General features: G+C 48.1%; 2 protein-coding genes across 3 annotated transcripts; one reads left to right on the plus strand and one right to left on the minus strand.

The window, feature by feature from the left end:
• Positions 1–451: 451 nt before the first annotated feature.
• On the minus strand, positions 452–4,727 carry LOC134078184 (hemopexin-like). Its single transcript, XM_062533917.1, has 10 exons — positions 4,589–4,727; positions 3,864–3,883; positions 3,609–3,725; positions 3,014–3,171; positions 2,728–2,881; positions 2,331–2,543; positions 1,940–2,047; positions 1,699–1,829; positions 1,299–1,446; positions 452–999 (listed from the first exon to the last, which is right to left on the minus strand). The coding sequence occupies exons 1-10, from the start codon at positions 4,660–4,662 to the stop codon at positions 773–775; spliced, it is 1,350 nt and encodes a 449-aa protein (XP_062389901.1). The 5' UTR covers positions 4,663–4,727; the 3' UTR covers positions 452–772.
• Positions 4,728–10,173: 5,446 nt separating this feature from the next.
• On the plus strand, positions 10,174–24,089 carry ankrd50l (ankyrin repeat domain 50-like). 2 transcript variants are annotated; one of them, XM_062533919.1, is made up of 5 exons: positions 10,174–10,452; positions 12,399–13,204; positions 16,298–16,539; positions 18,021–21,707; positions 22,770–24,089. In XM_062533919.1, the coding sequence occupies exons 2-4, from the start codon at positions 12,768–12,770 to the stop codon at positions 21,704–21,706; spliced, it is 4,365 nt and encodes a 1,454-aa protein (XP_062389903.1). In that variant the 5' UTR covers positions 10,174–10,452; positions 12,399–12,767; the 3' UTR covers position 21,707; positions 22,770–24,089. The 2 variants fall into 2 exon arrangements, with proteins under 2 accessions (XP_062389903.1, XP_062389904.1); XM_062533920.1 differs by lacking the exon at positions 10,174–10,452 and adding an exon at positions 11,849–11,964.
• Positions 24,090–25,047: the final 958 nt, after the last annotated feature.

Below are 25,047 nucleotides of genomic sequence, written 5' to 3' on the forward strand. Positions count from 1 at the left end.
CAACAAGCTGGGTTACAGAAATGACCCAATACGAGTTAAAACAACCCAATAAAATGACCCAGCAGGCTCAACCCAACGGTTTGGTTGAAAAAATAACCCAGCATTTTTTAGAGTGTGGGCAGCTGTGGTGTACTGGTTAGGGCTTCGGGGTTGTAACCAGAGGGTTGCCGGTTCGATCCCTGACCAGTCCACCACGGCTGAAGTGCCCTTGAGCAAGGCACCTAACCCCTCACTGCTCCCCGAGCGCTGCTGGTTGGGCAGGCAGCTCACTGCTCTGGGTTAGTGTGTGATTCACCTCACTGTGTGTGTGTGCTGTGTGTGTTCACTAATTCGGTTAAATTGGGTTAAATGCAGAGAAACGAATTTCCCTCACGGGATCAAAAAAGTATATATTATATTCTAATGGTGCTCGGTTTTGTCAGAGCGAAAAAGGACAACAGTGGGCTGGAAGTTTTTCTTCTATCACTTTTATTTTATTTTATTTTATTTTATTTTATGATTCTCTTTAATGGAACCAATGGGGGAGCTATGTTTAATATGTCTAAAAACAATTCAAATCTGGGATTAAAACACATAGAAACAAGCAAGACTGAGGTAGCAAAGTCACATAATCATTGATACAAATATGTAGGAATGTGTGGCAATTAGTATTCTCCCTGACTGAAATACTGAAACTGAAATTAATGTAATTGTTGTGCTTGTGTGCACCCCCTCCCCTCTGTGTCTCTCCAACCCAAACTCTGGATATTAATTTGTGTGTGTGCAGCTCCCCCTAGTGATCACAGCCCAGTATTTCCTTGGAGATTTTTCGTGGCTCAGGGCGGATTTTGCTGAAGGCCAGGACTTGAGGTGACTCGTAACGATAGAACTCGTTCTCCACAAAAATCTTCACCCCATCTGGACCACACATGCCAGCATCTACCTTTTTGAAGGGTATGTGAGCTTCTTTATCCACCACTCTGGGAGTCACAGTCAGATCAACATCATACATCTTTTCATCTGCATAGGAAAGAGGGAGAGAGAGAGAGAGAGAGAGAGAGAGAGAGAGAGAGAGAGAGAGAGAGAGAGAGAGAGAGAGATTTCAACAAAATGTTAGCCAACAGTGCTTGACTGGGTAGAAAAAGTCAGTTCATTGGATAACACCTGTCATGACCTAAAGATAGACTGAACACCTGTGCAGAACGGTGACAAATAAAAGGTGAGAACAGCTTGTTCCTCCATGAGTGTATTATGTGTGTGTGTACGTGTGTGTGTGTGTGTGTGTGTATGTGCATGCATGTGTACACCGTGTAAATAACCTTTGATGATGTGTGCGATCTCATGCTGCCCACAGACGAAACCTGCATCCACAGGCCCCTCGATGCCCAGCTCCTCTTTCAGGCTTTTGGGGTACCCTTCAATGAGTGTGTAACCCGGACCTGACTTGTAAATGTACACCTGATCTCCCTGTAGGGGAAACAAAAACACAAGTATTGCTCATGTCTCATTCAGCACAGTGTGTGCTCATCATTGTCAGATTCTTCAGATTTTAAGCTCTTGGACAGAATAATTTAATTCTCATCTTTACAGTCCTGGCAGTTAGTTAGTCATAGGAAGAAGTGCATTTTTGCATTTACTTGTAAAGTTATAGTCACTATACTGTTATACTTGCTACTGTTGGAAATGGGCCAGCAAGGTATGGGTGAGAGCTGGTACTACCTGGATGATGTAGACTTTTCCGTCATAAGTGAAGACGGCATCCACAGCCCCAGTCACTTCCTTCCAGGTGTTGCTGATGGGGAACGGATGCCAACCGTCACGTTGTGTGTCCAACCTCATGTAAATAGGACCTGAGAGCCAGAGAACAACAGGGAGACTTGTCAGCGTCTTGTCCAACACCAACTTCACCCCGTGTATTCATACAGCACAAGCGTACAGGACAGAGCCATAGGTGAAGCACCTTTGAATGCATAAGCCTTGCCCAAGTCATCGGAGGTGATGGCGTCCACTGTGGAGTTTGTGCAGAGATCTCGCGATGTGTCATTGCTCCCATGACCATGGCCATGCCCTGGTGGACCATAACACAAATCATCACTTGATAACAATCAAGACATCACTACGACAATCATACTGTGATACCTCTGTGGTGTTCGTGTTCACCACTCAGTTATCTTTCAAGACTGTGATTTCATTTATTAACTTATTTAAGATATTGCAGCTTTACATGCAGCATTACTCATAACTTATTTAACACAAGCGATCAAATGAGTGGGAGAGTTAGAGAAAGGCTACTGATAATGTCCGTTCCATGTACATGTGTGTCCATGTACAGTATGAGTCCCAGTGCTCACCAAGGTTGGGGCAGCGCATGAAGTACTTGCGGACATCTTTTGGGTAACTGCCCACCACGGTGCCAGTGACCGGGTGGAAGCGGGTGAACTCGTGTCCGCTGAAGCAGTAGTAATGCTCCAGCCAGCGGAGGGCAGAGGTGCAGTTGGGCAGGTGCGACCACTGTTTGGACTTCACCGTCTTGGTCCTGGTGTCGTAGTGGTACACTGTGTTTTCTGCATGTCGAGAAAACAACGGCATACAGTGACACACATTACAAGACTGAAACACTGAACCTTATTTACACTGATCCTTGTTTCATACTCAGAGTCACAATAAATGGAACGGCGTTGATCTTGATAACACTTCTCTCTGTGCAACTCTCTGTTGTGTTTGCAGTTCCTGCTCATATAGTCTCACCCTTAAAGAAGAGAACCGAGTCGGTTACGCATTCTCCTTTAGGGCACTCCACCGCTGCGTCCAGATGACTGGGGACCCCAGGGAACACCTCAGAGATGTCTTTTGGGAAGCCCTTCTCCAGGGACTGCTGGTAATAACTAAAGACTTTGTCATCCTAGAGGCAGAGGAAAAGTGATAGGATAGGAGGTTTACAAATGTGAAGGATGATCATTCATTATGGCTCTATGCCACTGAGAATGGATTCTACCACTCGGGTAAAAAGGTGGAGTTCTGTGTTGGAGCGTACCAGGAAGAAGAATGTGTGATCGTGATGGTCCGTGTTATCAGGGTAGTGCATACGGAAGGCTGCATCCACATGGCCCAGGTGGTGATGGTCATCCACTTCCTTAAACGAGGAATTGATCAACTCTGGTTGCCCATGGAAACCCTTCCACATGTGGTCACCTAACAACCAATAACATTAGTTCAATGTAGTTCTTCAGTTTGGGCATTGCTCTTATGGAATCATTATTCTGATAGTTTACACTACCATTCAAAAGTTTGGGTTACTTAGAAATGTCCTTTTTTTATCTACCATTATTGTTGTAAATGACTGTTGTAGAAAGTAATGACTGATCTTCTATGAAATATCTACACTGCCAATTATTCCAAAGGCACATTCTGCTTACTATCATTTTAGAAGGTTAACAGAGAAACATTGGAGAACCCTTTTGCAATTATGTAAAAAAATTATGTAATCTGAAAACTGCTGCCATATTTAAAAAAAAAAAAAAAGCTGGTACTCTGCCTAATGGAGTCGAATTGACTTTTCTAAGTGAACAAACGTTTGACCGAGGTAGTGTATAGTCTGTATGTGTACTTCTACACAAATCATCACCAACCCTTGATGAAGAGCATGACTCCACCATCATCTGGGGCGATGGCATCAAACTCGATTCCCTCACAGCGATCCAGAACAGCATCATGGTGGCCCTCAGAGCCATGATCTCCATGGTGGTCTAAGGGTCAATGTGGTTAAAGCTGTTTTAATCAACAATGGAAGACTGCCATTTTGGAGGATTTTGTGTTAAATGATAATTGTGTTCCTTTACTGGTGGATCATTCATATTCACAGGAAGATCGTAATCAAAACTTACCTGCCATCATCAGATCATGTCTAGACATACACAGAGAGAGAGAGAGAGAGAGAGAGAGAGAGAGGAAATGTTTCAGTCCAGTCTAAATTATTTTGACATTGTGTGGCATATCCTTTTTGTAGACCTTTATCATTTCTGTCTTCATTTTATTCATAATCTCTTGTGCAATTCAGCATTGCTCAAATGGAAAACATTGCAATTCAGAAAACCTTGAGGAAAACTGAAGCACAGGAGGAACCAAACTCTATTTCCAAAACCTTTCAACACTTTCAACATAATACAGTTGTGCCATGATGTATTTCTCTGCAACTTGCTGTATTTCTATTCTCTACTGAGCTGCAGAATCAGTATTCCAAATTGGTGCAGAGTCATGCAAGCAAGGACCTCGTGCCAAAAAGGCCTAATCAATAGCCTTTCCAAACGGCTGATATTGACTTAACTCCCTGGCAAACAGATCAGACAAAAGTCCACAATTTTGCATAATCTTGCTTGCTTGTATAACTCTGGGAGACAAGGAATGAGGGGAGAGGGGTGGGGAGGAGAAGAGAGGGAGAAGGAGGGAAAGACAACGAAAGGAGAAGTGGAGCGAAGGGGGAGCGAAGAGATACAAGTAGGAAGAAGACAAAAGTGACAAATGAAATATAAATCTCACAGAGATGAGAGAGTGGCGGGGTGAGGCCCAGTGGACGCTGACCGCGGTCAGACTCCCCGGCGGGAACACTCACGTGGGTGCAGCGCGGCCCAGCGCCAGGGCCAGGCAGAGACACAGCGTCTGGAAGAGCAGCTTCATGGTGCGCATGCAGGACCTCTGGTGCAACCTCTGGAGAGAGATCAGCTGGACAAGGTGCCCAACGTGACCGTGGACCCACACTTTTATAGCCACACCACCAGGAGAGGGGGAAGTGGTGGGGAGTATACACACATTGACGCACACACACACACACCTACACACATACTCACCTACGCACAACTACACACACACACACACACACACACACACACACACACACACACACACACACACACACACAACCTATGTCAGCCTGTCACCTCCCCTCTGCACACACATGTGTAAATATACACAGTAAGCACATACAAAGATACATGGGTTAACCCCCACAACGACCTCCACTACATCAACCACACCATGCAAGAAGACCATAAAAAGAACTCAAATGTTTTTGACACTCAGACAAGGCTTGATATAAATATAGCAAATATCTATGACTACAAAATATACACAAAAGAGTGTATCAAGTGCAGTATGATTGCAACTGTATATCAAATACAGTATGATTGCAACTCATTATTAACAGACTGATTGTCATTTATCTTAGTAATACTTCTGAATGGAGAGTTTTCAGAGTTTGAATGTGTTACACAAAACATGAATGGATGTTCAAGAAGAGAAACATGAAATAAAGAGACAGGAATAGTCCACATGTTCATGCAACTTCTTTGATTTCTCTGTCCTGTGGTAGTTCTGATAAGAATTGGAAGTGGAACGTTCACCACATCCCTTAGATACAGTGCATGCATAGCACAGAATGATAGAATACAATAGCAGCTGGATGGCAGATTATAAAAGAAGCCCATGGGGGTCATTGTCCAATGTGAATCATAAACCAAAGAGGAAAAGGTCAAGGAAAACAAACCTTCAGCACATAAAGCAGAAACATGCAATACATCAGTGGTAGGTACAGTAGGCTATTCCATCTTAATTTATATAATATGGAATCCCATTTCCAAATTCCATAAAATTGTTAAAGTAAGGATCCTTAAATAAGTATTTGCTCATTAATTATCCATGTACAGTAGTGTAGGTACAGTATTTATTCAAAGGTTTCACAAAGTGTGTCCCCACCTAAAACTTTTCGTATGAAATGCTTGACAAACTGCAGGTTGTCAATGTTATCATCTAATCATTGCTTGGCCTGTGTTCTGCCATACATGTTTGTTTAGTGCTGCTGACCCACAAGAAGGTAATCCTAAGAACTAAACAATAACAGCGTTCTGTGCTGTTGTCTTGTCTTTGTTTACACTGTGGATGTGGAATCATGGTGAATCAACTCGTTGTTCCTGACCTACAGGAAATGACTGTTGTAAAGCATCAACGCAATCCAATTAAATATTGACACCAAACAAAACAAATCACTTGTTTTTTTCTGGATAGTAACTAGCACACAGAGATCCAAGCTACATTAAGGCTGGCAGCCCTGACAACAAGAGGCAAATTGAGTTGTTGCTATTCAAAATCAATTGGACATTGAAATGTCATCAAGTCTGTTTTTCTCCAGTGCATCTAAAGTGATAACTCCATGCATTCATCCAGCAATCAGTGCTGTGTCTTCAGCATAATAAAGTTCTTCTTAAAGTTCTTCAGCTCTTGTTTTCAAAACACAAAACTTAGTAGACGGATCAGAGGCACAGATAGCATTTTGCTCAGTCAACATGTGAGGTCACCACTGGCTGGCAAGGATAGTGCTGAATTGCAACAATGATGGTAATCCATAATTGCTTCACTGCATCTGAGTCAGTCTTTTAAATAACATTAGGTAATTCAGGACAACCCCACTTGACCATTCCAGAATTTACTATTTACATATGAAGAGCTCTTTTCCAAAACGCTATAAATCCACTTTTAGAAAACTATATAAAAAAAAATTAAGTCATGTTATTTAATTGTGTATTTCAGGTTATATCAATAAAAGTGAAGTAAAGATAAAGCAACTACATATAACCTAATTACAGTTCCATTGAAATTACTTTGAAAACAAAATTAAAAAAAAAAAATATTTATGAAAATTTATTGAAATGGTGGATATAGCGTTTTGGAAAAGAACTCTTCATATGAAGAGTTCAGATGTGAAACCCTCCAAACGCCACTTCCGTCAAAAAAGAGGTAACAATGGTGAGTGAATGCTTTCCACACATACTGTATATGTATATGTTAATCAAATAATTTTGCTTCAAAACCTGCTAAATATCACTCTCTTCCTAGTCTGAAATCTCAATGTGTAGGCAAAATCCTATAAGAGCCTGATAGAAAAATACTAATATAAAAGAAAAGTGGTTAGACGGATTTAGAGGGTTTTGTATCTGAATTCTTCATATACTGCACTGTATCTACACATATGATGAACATGGTCTTTTCCCTAATATTGACAGGTGTTTTATAGATTATGTTTGATACCTAAATCCTAAATCATTGTTTCTAATGGGAAACTGTTTGCTTTACAAGGGAATATTTCACTTCCATGTGCTTCTGTATTCAGGGATGTAGTGGTGCAATAAGAGGTGCAGCCTTATCCTCGTCCAACATCAATGTGTGACTTCACAAATGCGCTTCTGAGAAAATGGTCAAAAATGCCCATTAACACACTCTCAGACCTTGTGGAAAGCCTTCTCAGAAGAGTTGAAGATGTTATACTGTAGCTGCAAAGGGTGGACCGACGTCATATTAAGCCCTATAGATTAAGAATAGGATGTGACTGAAGTTCATATGGAGGTCGAGGCAGGTGACCCAATACTTTGGCAATATAGTATAATGAACATAAGAGGTAGAACACCTTTGGATAAAATAATTTATAATTTATTTCTTCTACATCAAATGCTTGACTTAGAATTGTTTAAAAAGCTTAAACTGTTTACCATGTTGTAAGTCGCTTTGGCTAAATAGTGTCAGCCAAATGTTATGTAATGCATAAGGGTATTTGGGAACTTGGGATATTCTAATGTATCAAGAAGTGAAATATACACAGTCAACCTATTCATGTCATATTCATTTATATTCTATTAAGGGAGTAAAAAAGAGGTAAACTATGACATTTGTGATGTCAGTAGGTGGACCAAGCTATACTATTGGATAAAACACTCAAGATTTTCCAAAACAGTAACAATGTTTATAAGACAATGCCAGCTCTTATAGGCATTATGTTTTTTCTATACTGTAGTGCTGAGGGGGGTCACTGAGTGTTCCCTGGGGCCATGGTTTTCACCTAGAAGGTGAAGCTGAAATACTATGATAAACAAGGCTACAGAAGTCATTTAGGTCCAGTTGAAGCCCATTAAATTTGCAAGCCTTTCAATGAAAGACAGACATTGCTATGTGGAGTGTGACCGTCATCACAAAGAGCGCATGGAAATACCAAATGAAAGAAATTAGTATAACATATATAATTTAATATTTTTTAATATAGCCTATTGAAGAAAGAAAAGTATGTGAGATAGGCTAATATTTATCACCATGAAACATAAAACAAAGTAGTCGTCAAAGGCCCTTCATCATCTGAAGATAACCCAGAGCAACTTTCCAGTAAGTCTATACCTATTGTGAATTGCATCACATGGGGACCATGATGTTCAAACAAACCGCTAAAGCTTAAAGGCTTTGTGACACTGCATAGATTATTTAGCTGGCTAAAGAACATGTTAAACTTGTAAAATCTTTTTTAAAGGAATTCTAAATGTAGCCTACTTACAGTATCTTGTGTTTTGCTCTCACTTTGCGGTTTAAATCCTTTGCTGGCACCAGCAGGATGGCGGGCCAATCAGTGACGAGGGGATGACGTGAGTGAAAGTGAAAGTGCCAGTGGTAAACACCTACAAACATGGGAAGAATGTGAATAATGTAAATATGTGGTTGCTTTCCTCTGCTGTTGTTTATTATCAGTTTATAATGGTTAAGTGAGCAAGCAACGTTAGGAATCAATGTGATTGGTTTTAGGCTGGACCAGCGACTTCAAAGGTAACGAAAAGTCTATGCCCATTATTATGCTAGGGATATAAAAATGTCCCTGTGAAGAGTACCCAGACTCTCTTGACAAGGTGAAAAGAATTGAGTCAGACTGGAGAAACCAGACTACCAGGATAATATTTCAGTGAGATGATAACGAGCTGAGATACAGGCGGGCAAGGCCAGGCTGACACACAGCTGCACCTTATACAGACTGCTGCTGGTAGAAGTCTCACAAAGATCAAAGAATTTGAGCGCAAATCCTCCAGTCCTTTGTTCCCACTTTTACTTTAAGGTGCAGGTGATGTTAATTGTTACAAAATAATGCAAAAAGATCCGTCCCCCCCCCTCCCCCCAAGTAGCCTATTTGATAGTACTTGCCCATGTCCTTGAAATGAATAGGGAGTGTCAAGCCATTTCACTTTCTGTGGAATACTCAAGCCATCTGGCCTTCTTGATATGATTAACTTCTCCATTCATGTTAAGAACTCCCACGTCCACAGGGTCACTTGGAAGAACACCATTAGTATATCACCTATACATCACATTAAGCACACACACACATCCTGCAGTACAGTAGCCTACATGCTCTGGCATACTGACACTTATGTGTGGGAAGTACATGAGAAAAAGATACAGAGAGGGACATGTGTGTGTGGGAGAGGCACAGACAGTGCATGCAAATCTCCAACATATCATGACCTAATTCATTCACACCTAACAGATTTACATGTAATAGCAGATTTCACTCTGAAGCTGTCCACGTCTTGAATAGGATGTGCCCCTTTCAGGTCAGTGAGTGTGATATGGGCCTACTATAGATGAGGATGGTAAACACGTTGTAAACACTGTCCAACAGGTCTCGGTAATCACATGACATCTCATTGCATCACAAGCATTACAGTCTCTGCATTTATCTGCTTCTGTCAAAGTGACCCTATAGGTCAACGAGTCCATGTGAAGCTTACAGTGTCAATGCAGGTGCGGGGTGACAGAAGCCGGAGAGCTCTCTTTTGATGACTTTCCTTGCATTAAATCTGGGGCCTCGAAATCCTGTTCTGTCAACAACTAGCTGTTGGGACAGGATTTCCTCAAATGACATAATCAAACCATTGTTGAACAATTTTGTGTACGATGGGAAGCTAGTTTTCTTTCAGCAGGCCGGCTTTACAAGTCCCCCCAAATGTTTGTGCCAGATTTGTATGCTGCATATTTTAAAGGAAAAGAATGCATTTAGTCAACACAGAATTTGCACTCGCCATTCAAAGCATGTCAAGTAGCGCTATGTCGTCTTCCCAAAGTAAACAATAGGAACTAAATGTTTACGCGAGTGTATGCCAAATTTGCGACCATTTGTGAATTGTCTTAACAACCCTAAAGACATGTTATATTTCTCCTGTTTGTGTTAAATGATTTAACACTCACCGTAGCTATCCCCACTAGACTTGCGATTGCCTTGCGCTATTTAAAATCTTTGTCTGTGGGACAAACTTGGTAGAATGCATTGCGACTTATCTCCAATAGGAGGTGTTGTGTGTGTGCGTAATATCACTAACGCGTGATGTAATATGAATGAGATTCATACGGGCAGAAAGCAAAAGTACGGAGAGCCAGCAACTGTGGCAAATGGCTTGAGGATCTTTCTTGTGATCTTCACTTGAAGTCATCTGTGCTGTGAAATAATGTTACATGCCATTAACCTGAAGACACGCAGGGGGAACATACAATGTGGAAGGGCTCTTTCAACTGTCAAGGTTTAAATCGTCGGGGAAACATTATTTGACCGAGATATTGAGATTGTCGATGGAAACGAGCAGCTTTCTTCTCTACCCGGTGCCGCCTAACGCAACCAAGGTTTGTGAGCTCGCTATTATTTTTGATCAGTGTTAATCAGCTATGGTATAGCCTGTACCTAATTTGGGTTTCGGAATGTGGGTATTAATTCCTGTAACGAACATTGTTACAGCTGAAGGCGCGGCGTTGCGATCAGGTAGTGGCATCGGGGTTGCAGGGAGCTAATGATGCGGCACCTGTAGCAACCTGGGGAAGTCAAGTTTCATTTGCTTTCATTGTTGCTGCTTGTACCCCTGAGCGGACCAACCCGCGAGGAAAGGACAAGAGTTTGGCCACTGTGTGCGACAGGGCTCATAGCCTATTTCCGCAAATTGATGGCACAGTCATTATTTTGCCAACATCGAGAGCATTATTAAATCTACTGAATGTAGGCCTATGGGATTCCACGCTCAGACGTATGGAATAATGCAGTGCGGTTGACAGTAATATGAACACATTTAGATTTAAAGGGCGGGTTCGCACTAAGGCAAGGGGATATGACTGTAATTGCATGGGAATCAGATGCATTGGCCAGACACGTGGATGTTTCAAATTATAACATTTGTTAGGCTATAATCTACAATTCCGAAATAGAAACATAGTCTGACATTGTAAGGAACCAGTTGTTGGTTGCATGATAGCTACTCTAATATTTTCAGAATGACTGGGTGAATTCACTGGAGACTATCAGAAGTTTTTACATAAATCACATTATCAGCAACAGGTCCAGTCCAACTCTTATTGTCCCAACTTGTTAAACATCTGTCATATCCTGAAGGAGAATGGCTTTATCTGCCCTTTTCCTGAACAGTGGAAGGAGGAGGTTGGTAGAGTAGTTCAGGCACAGCTGTGTTATTACTCCTGATTAAGATCAACCATGTGAGCCATATTTAGATCAGAGATGAGGAACTGCAACTCCATCCCCCACTCCCCTTCCCTTCAGCCTTCATCCCAAACTAGCTGTGAGACAGCTGAATTATGGCATGCTTCTGTGGGTGAACTTTGACTCTAGGCAGACCCTATATCCTCTTTCTTCAAGTGTCTGCTGTTCTCTCTCTCTCTCTCTCTCTCTCTCTCTCTCTCTCTCTCACACACACACACACACACACACACACACACACACACACACACACACACACACACACACACACACACACACACACTCTTTTCCTTTTTCATTTCATGTGTGTACTCCTCCTTAGCAACATGTCCTGACATGCCAGGAAGCAGAAGAGGAGAAATGGGAGGACAAGTCAAACCGGTGAGCAGAGAGAGAGAGGGAGAGAGAGAGAGAGAGAGAGAGAGAGAGAGAGAGAGAAAGAGAGAGAGAGAGACAGAAAGAGAAAGAGAGGTGAAAAGAGGAGGAGTTCTGCCAGGCAAATGAGATGACTTGTTTGGAGAGCAAGGCAGAGAAGTAGTCCGAGAGGGAGAACTAGTAGACAGGCATAAGACATATTTAGCAAAGGGCAACACAAGAGAAAAGACAGGAGGGAGAGTGCAACTGGGGAGGGCAGGAGGAAGACAAAGGCATCAGTAAGTATGTCTCTCTTTCTCTTTCTCTTTCTCTCTCTTCCTCTCTCTCTCTCTCTCTCTCTTTCTCCCTCTCCCTCCCTCTCCCTATCTGTCAAAGAAGCTCAACACAGATGTGTATCTCCTGACTTCTCTGATCCTTTGAGATTTATTTTCGGTGTGTATTTGTGTCTGTGTCTGAGACTGTGGATGTGTCAAAGTGTGAAGCATGGTTTGTGGCAAGGCGAGCCACCTGCCGAGAGAATGTGTTCTGAATGTGTTCTGTAGATATCTGACCGACTTGGGCTCACCGCATGCTCTGCTGTGTGTACGCACACACCCACCCACCCACACACACACACACACCCACACACACACACACACTAACACACACACACATACACACTCACACACACACACATACACTATAGTAAACGTATTCATCTTCTCTCTTCCAGTCACAGGGGAGCAGCTGGAGAGAATCAGAGGCTTGACAGTCATCCCAGGACGAGGACTTGTGATCGGACTCGGGGGACAGAGAGAGCGAGGAGCTTTTCTTTTCCCGCAATTGCAGTCCATTTGGAGGACTACAAAATCAGCAGCAGCACGCCGTGTCACATGAGGACATGGTCTGATGTTGTCTAAATATTTAACGTTTGAATGCTGAAATAATTGGGGCAGAGCCGCCTCTTTAATCTCATGAATGCCGGAGTGTTTTGAAGCACGGAAAAGGAGGACCCCTCATTAAATAGGAAGCTTTAGTAGGCAGAGTAGAACATGGGCGTCGGGGCCCACACAGTGACTACTGTCCCAGCTCCGAGGGCCCGATGAGGGGCCCCAGCCCGAGTCCTCTCAGGGGCCGGCACTTCCACTGCCGGGAATGGGCCCTGGAGAAGCTGCGGCGGTGCCTGGACGCCCGGGGAGACGGCGGCGGCGGTGGTGGCGAGGGCCGGGCAGCGGCGGGCGTGCTGATCACGGGGGGCCCCGGGGCGGGCAAGACGGCGCTCTGCACCGAGACGGTGTGGCCGCAGTCGGACGCCGGCCGAGCCTCGGCGCTGGCGCCGCGCTGCCTGGCGTGGCACTTCTGCCAGCGGGAGGACGAGGCCAGCGTGGCCGTCTGGAGGTTCGTCCTGAGCCTGGTGGAGCAGATGAGGAGCAGTCCGCTGCTGCCCCCCGCGTACGGCTACCTGCTGGGCAGCCCTGACATCGCTCCCACGCTGGAACCTTTACACTGCCAGCGGGATCCAGACGACACATTCAGAAGGTCTGCTCATGTTCACTCCTCACTCCTCTCCTCTTACTGTGTTCTCAGAGCTCAGATACGGGGCTGGTGTCTTATCTGTATCTGCAATACTGTAGCTCTCAGTGGAGCCTCTAAGCCAATATTCCCTGCACGATCTGAACATTTCAATTGTAGCCAAGGCTTTTTTACTCATGCAGAATTCCTGATTCAGTTTCAAATCCGGTTTATCCTAAGTCTGCCAGCACTGCATGTAGGCAGCAGTATGATCAATGATTTCATGTGTTAATCTTCACAGCATATTTGGCAGTGGCAGTCAGGCCACTATTTTAAGTATTTTAATCCTCTTTACTACTAGGTCAAGTTAGATGTATGTGTTGAAGTTGAATATGTTCAGCGTGTCCTGTCTGTCGCAGGGAAGCTGTGTGAATATCTCTCTCCGTAGAAGGGGCAGGAAAGGCACAATTGTTCTGTTTACCCTGGCTTTTATTTTTATGTATCCCCCCTCTGACCCAATAATACATGCCATTCAGGGCTCGCACAATAGGCCGCTAGTCTGAATGAATGAAAGAATGCTAGTCAGAGAAAAAGAGCAAGAGAGGGAAAAACAACAGAAAAAAAGTGTCCTCGGAGTCAGGAGAGTCGTAGCGGTCCGTGAGGTCTCCGGCCTCACATGTGTGTGTGTGTCCAGCCCCCTCGCAATGACGTACATGTACACACACACACACACACACACACACACACACACACACACACACACACACACACACACACACACACACACACACACACCATATGTCTTGTTTTTCCTTAGTGTTTTAACTTCCACATTTTCTTCAGATTTTTGTTAGCATGGCTGGACATTTGCACTAGGCCTCCTGTATTTGCTCTGTACATGGGGTGAAGTATAGTGCACATGTGCACATTCCACACTTCCCTCAGATACTGACAAACATCTGAGAGAAACTGTGTGTGTGTGTGTGTGTGTGTGTGTGTGTGTGTGTGTGTGTGTGTGTGTGTGTGTGTGTGTGTGTGTGTTTGTGTGTGTGTGTGTGTGTGAAATTGGAGTGTGTGAACGTAAGGGAACCTGTTTGACTCATATGAAGATGTGGGCTACCAGCAGCTGTTCTCTCAGTTGTGTGCTTGTTTACAGACAGGGCTAGTGTTTTGTTTAGCCCGTCATTAGTGCAGACAAACCACTGATTTGACCAAGGCAGTCAGCCAGCCACCTATACCTCAGATGGATTTACAGTCTATCTAAGGCTTGTGTAAAACACAAGCACACACACTGAACCCCTATGGTTTTGAATAATACTTACTGGTCTGCTGTTTGAACTGTGAGTGTGATATTTAACTGTCAGTGTAAATCAGCTTGTTTGTCACCGCCAAAGGTGATGGACTGTGTCGTCTACAGGACTCAACCCTCAAACCCAGAACTTAATCACGGGTCTGTTTCGGTCAGACCATGTCATCTTCCCTCTTGGCTGGTCAGAGTGTCCAGGGTCAGTCTCTTTCAACATTCTCTTGACCACTACTCAATTATAGTTCTCTGGGAGCTTCTCCTCTGGCACGCGTTCTCCATTCTTTTGGTCAGTTGTGACCCGGTGGGTGTCTTCGTAAAGCTCCACAGTCACAACCGTATTCTGCTCTATTCCGAGGCATGTGCATTTGGCCCAGATGTCGAGGACAAGACAGGAAGTCAATTAAAGGATTGGTAGCCTCCTTTTGCTTTGGCTGGAATGTGTACAGAGAGGGAGTGTTCCCTTATCAAAGCTCATGTTGAGATAAGGCTTGAGGTGAGATATACATACTCAAGCGATGTTTCTCTTCCCTGGAATAGTGTCGCTTCAGTTTGTGTAATTGGAAAACATAACAGTCTTACTCAGCCAGAGCTGTGAAAAATCTGTTTGCGATTCCGACTCAGCTTTAGGTCATTTTGTCTCATTTGAATCATCTTGTTTTTTTTTTCTTTCTAATTTTTATTTTTAGAGAACACCAACCAAACACCAACACTGTATCAACTGCCAAAGGCAATCATATAGCAAAGCCGAGGAGGCTAATCCACTGAAGGACTGAAACACAGATTTAATACAAATGAACCGTCTGGGTGGAGAAAGGCTTTTGGTGTCTGTGGGGATGTTTGTGGTGGTAGAAGGCTGCCAAGGAATTTTACAATGTGGGAACGCCAAAAAAAAAAAAAAAGAGAACATCCGACAAGGGACCCTCATTAGCTATTGAAGTCATGCAGCCATTGCGATGATATGAAATACTGGTGTGCCAGTGCGCTGATAAGGCGGCAGTTGAACCACCGTCGTCCAAAGCGTCTACGCCTTTCACAGCTCGGTGGAAATGAGGTTGATAAGCGAGCGGCCGCGCGTGCTGGAACACTCCCCCGGCCGCCCTATCCTGTTGCAGTGTGTTCGGCCTGGGGATGAACAGGAAATCCCACAGCTTCTTTAGGTCTGACTCACAGCATCACACCACAGCACGCGCCCCCCTGAGGGCAGAGAGAGAGAGGGAGAGAGGGAAATAACGAGAGAACGAGTGGAGGGAAGGATGAGGAAGAGCAGCAGGTGGCTAACAGGCTGGAGGGAAGGTTGCAGCCAAGAGGATACAAAAAAATAAAAAAATCTCGTTCCATTCCATTGCACGGTTATAGGTGCAGGTTGTGTCGTTAAGCACAGCATGTTTTTTTTTTATGTGATTGTTCTTGGTTGTCAGTTCTTTGTTCTGGTTGAAGTCACTCATGTAGGTCAGGCACATTTGTGAGCTTGCCTTTCAGTTTATCGCTCCTTATCTCCCGTAAAGACTTTGTAAGCACATGAGACACTTCCAGAGAGTCGTAATCCATTATGTTGTAAGATAAGGAGATGTCAAAATGATAATGGCGCACATTTAAAATCAGTTGCGGCAACACCCCTGCCACGCTTATCCCATACTTATATCCATGTCAGTTGTTGACCCTCTGCCTCTCTCTCTCTCTCTCTCTCTCTCTCTCTCTCTCTCTCTCTCTCTCTCTCTCTCTCTCTCTTCTCTTTCTCTTTCTCTTTCTCTCTCTCTCTCTCTCTCTCCCTCCTCCCATCCTCAAATTTCACGTCACTCTTTTTGTTTCTGCAGGGCAGTGCTTGAGCCGTTGGCGGAGCTCCCGCGGCCGGTCCAAAGCGTGTATGTGCTGGTGGACTCGCTGGACTCTGGCTATGGTGCGGGGCTCAGAGAGGGGGTGGCGGCCGCCCCCACGGCGGCCCAGAGCGGCTCCATCGCCGAGCTGCTCTCCCGCCACCTGCACCTGCTGCCCAGCTGGCTCCTGCTGGTGTGCTCAGCACGCCGCCAGAACAAGAGCATCTGCAAGATGTTCTCAGGTACTGTCCCAGCACACCGCCACGCTGCAAAGGCCCACTCACACACACACGCACACACACGCACACACATACATACACACACACACAGGCTAATGTACACACACACTAATATACACACAGTAGCCTATACACTCATAAACCATAGTGACACAGTCCCTCACACGTAGATATACACATTCTCTCTCTCTCTCTTTCTCTCACACACACACACACACACACACACACACACACACACACACACACACACACACACACACACACACACACACACACACACGCACACACACACAGTCACACACACACACACACACACACACACAGGTGAAGTGATGTATGAGGGTGTGTATTGAAATAATGGGGTAGGGGTGGAATCCCAGAAATGGAAAGTGGAGCAGACCTTTGCCTGGAGTAAATAAGATCATCAGTTTTCAAAGTTTTGATGCTCACACTTTCCCCTTAAAACTTTTGGTCAAATGAAAAAGAGGTCATTTCCATTCCATTTCCTAGGCTTGAGCAATATTCAGTGCACCCCACTGAAGGTCTCCTGTGACTCACAAGTAAAGAATTTAAAACACTGAACCAGGAAAAGCTACACAAGAAACACTGTGCCTTGCATATATATATATACTGGAACACCCTGGTCGTGATACCTTCGTTTCCAGAGGGCAGAATATTGCAATGCACACTGCTTCCTTAATTAGAAGCAGTGCAAATATTGAATGCCCTTTGATGTTAGACTCACAGGAATGTGAGGTTACCATCATCAAACCTAATTGGCCAGAGGTAGTCAAGCTTTAGTAGAGACTCAGGAAGACTGGGATGTTTGTGGACCGTGTTGGCAAGCACATTTTGGAAGTGATTACTGTTGCTTGTGTCCCCTATATAGCCTTTGTGCTTTCTTCTCCTTCTCCCCATTGTCAGAACGGCACATCCCCCCAGTGTGTAAACCGCTGCTGTCTTGCTGCCTACACTGGACCTAAATTAGCTCATCTGTATTGTGTTTTTTTGTTGTTGTTGGAGAATGAGAATCCTACGCACTCATTACCACATTGTGGGTGACTTCAGAGAACTTCCTGGATCCTCTTTCCATTTGAACCTCCCTAACCACTGGACTGTACATTACACTGACATACCATGGGGCTGTCTCAAGATGCTCCTGCATGTAGAGCAGGAAAATTCACACTTCACTTTTCCATCTTCTTCTGACTGAGGGATATGATGGAAGTGGAAGAGCGCTCGAAGGAAAACAGACTTACGTAATCCGAACAGAAGAATTGAGTCATGTCAAATCCTTAGTCGGTTTTGCATTTAAACCTGTTAGAGAAAAACATCCACAAACACAAACGTGTCCTCACATCAACTCTAAAATACTCCAAATCGGAGATGAAAGCTCCCCAGTTTTTTTCCCTCTATTCCTTTTTCCTCCCGCCATAAATCATTGTCTCAAACTTCCCTCTTCTCCTCTTCCTCTTCCCTTAAAGGTTTCCGAAGATTATGCATTGACGACCTGCGGAAGCCGCCCACCGTGCGCGACGTCCAGCAGTACATCCTGCGGCGGCTGGACCAGGAGGGTCCGCTGCGGCGTCAGCTGACCCCCGACACGGCGGACATGCTCAACCTGCTGCACATCAAGAGCGGCGGCTGCTTCCTGTTCCTGCAGCGCGTGCTGGACGGCGTGGCGGCCGGCCTGGTTGGCCTGCGCGAGATCCGCGACATCCCGGGCACGCTCAACGGCCTCTACCTGTGGCTCTGCCAGCGCCTCTTCCCGCGCCGGCTCTTCGCGCTGGTCCGGCCGCTCCTCAACGCCCTGCTGGCCTCGCCGCGGCCGCTGACCCCCGTCCAGCTCTACGCCGTGGTGTGGACGCAGAACGCCGGCCTCCGGCTGGACGACTTCCAGGCGCAGCTGAGCGCCCTGTCCTCGCTCCTCATCGACGGTCCGGGCGGGAGCAAGCTGTTGTTCCACAGCAGCTTCGCCGAGTGGCTGACCGACGTCAAGTACTGCACGCAGAAGTACCTGTGCAGCGTCCAGGAGGGTCACCTCATGCTGGCCATGGCCCTGTCCGTCCAGGCCAAGAGCTTGTCCACCGAGGAGACCTGTCTGTTGGGCTACCACCTGGTCAGCTGTGGGGTCCACGCCAACGACACTGCTCTGTTGGCGCTGTGGATGGTGTGGACCGGGGTGCCATCCCTGGGCAGTGCCATGGAGGACGGCTGTGACGGGCACATGGGAGGAGACTCACTTGGTCCTCCGTCCTCCGTGTCTCGTACGCCAGTGGTCATCCAACAGGACGTCCTGCAGCTTCTGATGAAGAGCGGCGTCTACCCCCCGACCTGCTCGCCGGACAACGGGCCCAGCGTCGGGGTGCACTGCGCGGGCAGCGGCAGCGGGATCGTGCGGAGAGCCCTCCAGCGAGAGGACTCCGTTCGGGCGCTGCTGGACACTGGGGTCAGCGTGAACCGGACCGACCCCTCCGACGGACGCACTCTGCTGGCGACGGCGGCCCACGCCGGCTCGTCCAACGTCGTGGCTCTCCTGCTGTGCCGCGGGGCCGACCCGCTCCTGAGTGACCACCAGGGCCAGACGCCGCTGACCCTCGCTGCCCGGCAAGGACACGTGGGCGTCCTGCAGGTCCTGCTGGACTGGGCGCACGAGCAGCACGGCCTGGAGGCGACGGCGGCGTCGGCGCGGAACATGCTAGAACACTCGGACACCGAGGGCTGGACGGCGCTGCGGTCGGCCGCCTGGGGGGGCCACGTGGAGGCGGTCAGCCTCCTGCTGGAGGCCGGCGCGGAGGTGGACGGCTGCGACGCGGAGGGACGGACGGGCCTGCGGGCGGCGGCCTGGGGCGGCCACGAGGAGATCCTGCTGACCCTGCTGCAGCACGGGGCGCGGGTGGACCGAGCTGACCGCGAGGGCCGCACGCCGCTCATCGCCGCCGCCTTCATGGGCCACCGCGAGGCCGTGGAGATCCTGCTGGACGCCGGGGCCGAGGTGGACCTGGCGGACGGAGACGGGAGGACGGCGCTGTCGGTGGCCGCGCTGTGCGCTCCGGGCGGCGGCGGACGGGGCTACGGGGAGGTGGTCAGCCTGCTGCTGGACCGAGGGGCCGAGCCGGCGCACAGGGACCGCGACGGGATGACCCCTCTGCTGCTGGCCGCCTACGAGGGTCACGAGGAGGCGCTGGAGCTGCTGCTGGAGGCCGGCGCCGACGTGGACGAGACGGCCGGCGCGCTGCCCACCGCGGTGGCCGCCGTGACCCCTCTCCTGGCCGCCGCGTCCATGGGCCACGCCGGGGCGGTCAACCGCGTGTTGTTCTGGGGCGCGGCGGTGGACGCCATCGACGGGGAGGGCCGCACGGCCCTGTGCCTGGCCGCCGCCCACGGCAACCTGGAGGTGGTGCGCGCCCTGCTGGACCGCGGCCTGGACGAGAACCACAAGGACGACCTGGGCTGGACGCCGCTGCACGCCGCCGCCTGCGAGGGCCACCGCTCCGTGTGCGCCGCGCTGACCGAGAGGGGCAGCATGGCGCGCGTGGGCGAGCTGGACGTGGAGGGCCGCACGCCGCTCGTGCTGGCCGCCCAGGAGGGCCACTGCGGCACCGTCCGGCTCCTGCTGGACCGCCGCTCGCCCATCGACCAGCGCGGCTACGACGGCCACTCGGCGCTGAGCGCGGCCATCCTGCAGGGCCACGGCGAGGTGTCCGAGCTGCTGATGCGGCGCGGGGCCGACACGGACGTCCGAGACGCCGAGGGGAGACCGCTGCTCTACCTGCTCGTGCTCGAGGGGCTGCTGGACATGGCCGCGCTGCTGCTGGACAAGGGCGGCGTGCCGCTGGAGTCGCGCGACTCGGAGGGCCGCACGGCGCTGCACGTGGCCGCCTGGCAGGGCGACGCCCACGCCACGGCCCTCCTGCTGGACAGAGGGGCCGACGCCAACGCCCGCGACGCCCAGGGCCGGCCGCCGCTGCACTCGGTGGGCTGGAGGGGCCACGTCAAGGCGGGCCGCGTGCTCATGGAGGCCCGAGGGGTCATCCTGGACCTGGCCTGCCGCCAGCAGGGGGCCACGGCGCTGTCCATCGCCGCGCAGGAGGGGCACACCGAGGTGGTGGCCATGCTGCTGCAGAAGGGCGCCGACCCCGACCACGTGGACTCCTACGGACGCAGTCCGGTGAAAGTGGCGGGCAAGAGGGGTCACTTCGACATCGTGCGTCTGCTGGAGAGCTACGGGGCCAAGCCCTACCCCGGTCTCCTGCCCCCTGCTCCGAGCGGCCGCCCCGCGCTCTCCCAGACTTCCACGGTCAAGACGCAGTCGTCGGCCAGCTCCGGGAGCACGGGAGACGGCCGAGGGGGCGTCGTCGCAGCGGCCGGACACTCGTACGCGGCGTCCTCTCCGTCGGCGTCCTGCTCGCCGGCCTCCACCGCCGAGCGCTTCCACTCCATGCAGAGCTCGCAGACGTCCTCGTCCACCTGCCACTCCATGGCCACGGTGCAGACGGTGCCGGCCGACAGCCTGAGCTTCACGCAGCAGATCCAGCAGCACTCGCTGCCCCGCTGCCGCAGCCGGCCGTCCACGCTGCCGCCCGCCTCGGGCTCGGCCGCGTCCACCAGCGTCCACGGCAGCGCCAAGAGGAGCCAGATCAAGACCAGCTGCAAGGCCGGCCCGGTCCCGGTCAGCGCCAACGTGCCGCCGCCGCAGTACTGCCCCACCGGGCTGCTCCTGGACTCCAGCCAGCCTCTGAAGGGGCTCCTGGAGGCGCTGGGCGGCGAGTTCTCGGCCAAGCCCAAACTGCAGACGCTGATCGGGGACGAGCTGACCGCCAAGGACGCGCCGCACTTTGGCGTCGGCGGCGGGAAGTGGAACTCGGTCATGGCGTCTCTCGGGGTGACCCCGGGGCAGGACGGCGCCAGCAGACCGGTCAAGAGCAGGGACAGTCCTCCGCTGGGGTACCCCCCGCCACAGCAGAGGGACGCATGGGAGGCGCCCCACAAAGACATGTACTCCCAGGACTTCAGCTTTAACTCAGCAATCTCACCCAGTGCCTTACCTGCCGACGCCATGGTCACCATGACCACAACTGACCCACATCTCAGCCGGAAGCAGGCCATTAAACTGCAGTTTGAGGGGCCGACTAGTGCAATGCTGTACAAAAGAGAGACCCCGCTGTGAGGTAACTACCTGAGCTGTGCTGGCATGTGGGCTGGGCTCAACTCAATGACTACAATAACATGTTTTGTTCTAAGGGCTTAGGAGCTTGCAAAGCACAATGCCAGTTGGTCTTGACTCGCACTGATTGTTGTATTAGACTTTTCAAACAAGGCAAACAAGAAACAAGAGTTTATTTTAAAGAATTCAGTCGTCGTCATCTAAACTTCAACCAGAAATGTGTCTTTGTTTATGTGTATTGTAGCAGATGCTTTTGTCCAAAGTGACTTGCAGTGACATTAATAAACATCACATTAACATTAAAATGAACACTTTATAGTTGTCATATGGCCTAAATAAATAATAATAATAATAAACTATTATTAATAGACCAAATACAAACCATGATTCTGTAAAGGAAGTCCTTGAAGGAAAATGAATAAGTTAGAAACAAGTAAACAGATTTGCATTTTGAAGTCCCAAAGCTATCATTAGAACAAAAAGCATGAGGTCGATCATTCCACCAACTGAATCACTGAAGAAGAGTCTTGACTTTGCCCTCTTCGTGTTGATGGGAGGCCAACGTACTGTAGCAGCCGCTCATCAGAGGAGCGCAGTGGGAGGGAGGGAGGAGGCGTAGCGCTGGATCATGGGATTAGATAGCAAGGTGCACATCCAATAAGAATGCCATTCTGGCTGCTATAGGAGGTTAATATACTGTAGAGTAGCTAACAAAAGAGCTACATGTGTCCTCTTTGGCTGACTAAAGACCAGATGTGCCACTGCATTCTGAATCATCTGTAATGGTCTCAGTAGATACGCAGGAAATCCAGCTGATAAAGCACTGCAGCAGTCCAGTTTGGAAATGTACTCACCAATGTACGACTTTTTGGCCGTATACAATTTCACCTGCTGTAATGCTATTACTAGGCTACTGCCAAAAAGCAATTACCATTGTAATGTGAGCTCAGTAATGCTCTGAATATATTCATGTGTATTCAGAAGAATTCAGGGTGGAGACACATTTTGTAGGTGATGAAAGAGGAAAGTACATACCATTTCAACAATGGCTGTCTCTCTGTCGTAGGTGGCCATGGCCTGATAGCAGTTTGGAGGTATGGCTATTGTGTGTCTGTGAAGCAAAAGATGAGAGGAAAGAGTTTGTCACGCCACCTTCTGACCTCCTTCCTGCCCGAGGAAGAAATGGAGGAGAGGAAAAGAAGGGGGGAGCGAAGGAGCGCGTTTCAGTTAAAAGTCTGACGTTGTTTACATTCCACCACTTCCCCTGTGCCTGGACAGTGTGGAGAGCAGCTGTCACCAAAATGTACACACCAACGCAGGCTGTTGCCTTCAGACATGCACACATGCACCCCTTTCACTACACACACACACACACACACACACACACACACACACACACACACACACACACACACACACACACACACACACACACACACACACACACACACACACACACTCACACACTCACACACTTACACTCGTATCATTAACATGCAACAACAGCAAACTCTCTCCCATCTCCACCCAACTTCCCCAGAAGTCTCATCACTCATGGACTCCAGCACTGGGGCTGTTGGGACTCCAGTGACAGGAAACTGCATGGGACTTCCAAACATTCTCGCCCGACCCCTCCCACTGCTAGTGTTGGAGCCACCACACTGAAATGGCCATAATCACCACTGTCACAAAGGGCTCGGACTAGACACATACCACAGAGACATCCAAGCAAACAAAACAAAACAAACTCTATCTGCCAACCTCCAGTTTGGGATTTTGTTCCCCATGAACCTTTTTTCTTTTTCGTTCTGTTCTGATGTGTTTTCTTTTTGAAATAACAATGATTCTGTCATAATTCACTGAACTCATGTTTGTAACGTTAATTTATGTTCTGGGTGGGTGTCCTGACCCAGAGGCTCTGGTGCTTTCATCTGAAAGAGGTGGCACTGACCTCTCTAATTGCGTCTTGAGCAGCGCTCCTCAGCGAGGAGAACACAGCAGACCAGACCAGACGAGAACCAAGCGCACAGCTGAGCAAGCGGACGTGCCCGGCGGCTGCAGGCCCGCGGACCAAGTCCAAACACAGATGGGGTTTATGACTCGGAGGGGAGGAGAGGAGAGGGGTGGGGGGGAGCTGAGGCACTCCCAGGGTTGAGGGTAAAGGACCAGGTCAACAGTGGTAAATTCCACAGCTGAAAGGGTGTGAAAGAATGAGGCCCAAATCTACCTAACGTACTTATTTTATAATCTGTATTCTCAACATTATGTTACAAGACTTACCAAGATATTTAAATTAAAATACAAATTGTGTTTAACCTTGACTGGACTTGTTTTGCACATTGTTACATAATTGTGTCTGAAATTCATAAAGGACTCTTTTGGTCAAGCGTGACTATGTTCTTGTCTGTGAGAGGACATCAGTTTGCAGTCTGCGGCAGACTGGCAGACCTTATTGATGCTGTTTATCAGTGCCATGCCTCTGTATAGTGAAGCAGCCCCAGGCAAATCTGACTAGCTCTGATACACCAGCTTAGAGTGTCTGTGTATTACACGCAGATCTCTTTGAAATATGATGTTTGTATGCGTATGCATTACCCCCAGGGCAATCAAAGGGCTGCGCATCTGAGAGCGCGCTGAAGAGGAAGCAGGAGAAGGGCCTGTGAGTAAGTGGAGGGACGATTAGCGTTCAGAAACCCTGTTTGCCCAGAGCCAGAGAATGCTGATGAAGAGAAATGGGAGTGAGCGCCTGAGAAATGCCACGTAGTCCTGAGCAGCAGAACAGCTGTGGACCACAGACACATCCAGCTGGGGTTCCCTCTGTGCCTCGGACGCCATTACATCACCCCCCTATGTCCACCCTCAAGCCCAAGACATAACGTTAATGCAATGCAATGCTGCTGATGCATTATGCAATGTCAAATTGAATAGACCAAGTTTTAGCAAAACTCTTTTATCTTAAAGAAATAAGAACTATTGGAGAAGATGAACATGAATGACATTTATCAGAAATTATTAGTTTATTACACTATATGATGTTACATTTTCATAACAAATATTTCTGTCTGTAGCATGCTAGTCATTATGCATTTTATTCACTTGACGAGCAGAAAAACATGGACTGAAAACATGTAGGCGCTGGCAGTATGTAAAATTGCCAAAATTAGAGAAATAAGACATTTGTTTTTGTGGAACAACGCTGCAAATTCTGTTAGTTGTGAGATTGTAAATATCACTCATTAGGGTGAAAAACAAGGAGAATCTGCATCGTGAAAAACAGTCATGCTATTTGGTTAGAGCAAAAGAACATCTGGAGCAGAGATGTGAACAGCAGTGACATGATGTTG

This window comes from Sardina pilchardus, chromosome 4, assembly GCF_963854185.1.
Source record: "Sardina pilchardus chromosome 4, fSarPil1.1, whole genome shotgun sequence".
Taxonomy (NCBI): domain Eukaryota; kingdom Metazoa; phylum Chordata; class Actinopteri; order Clupeiformes; family Clupeidae; genus Sardina; species Sardina pilchardus.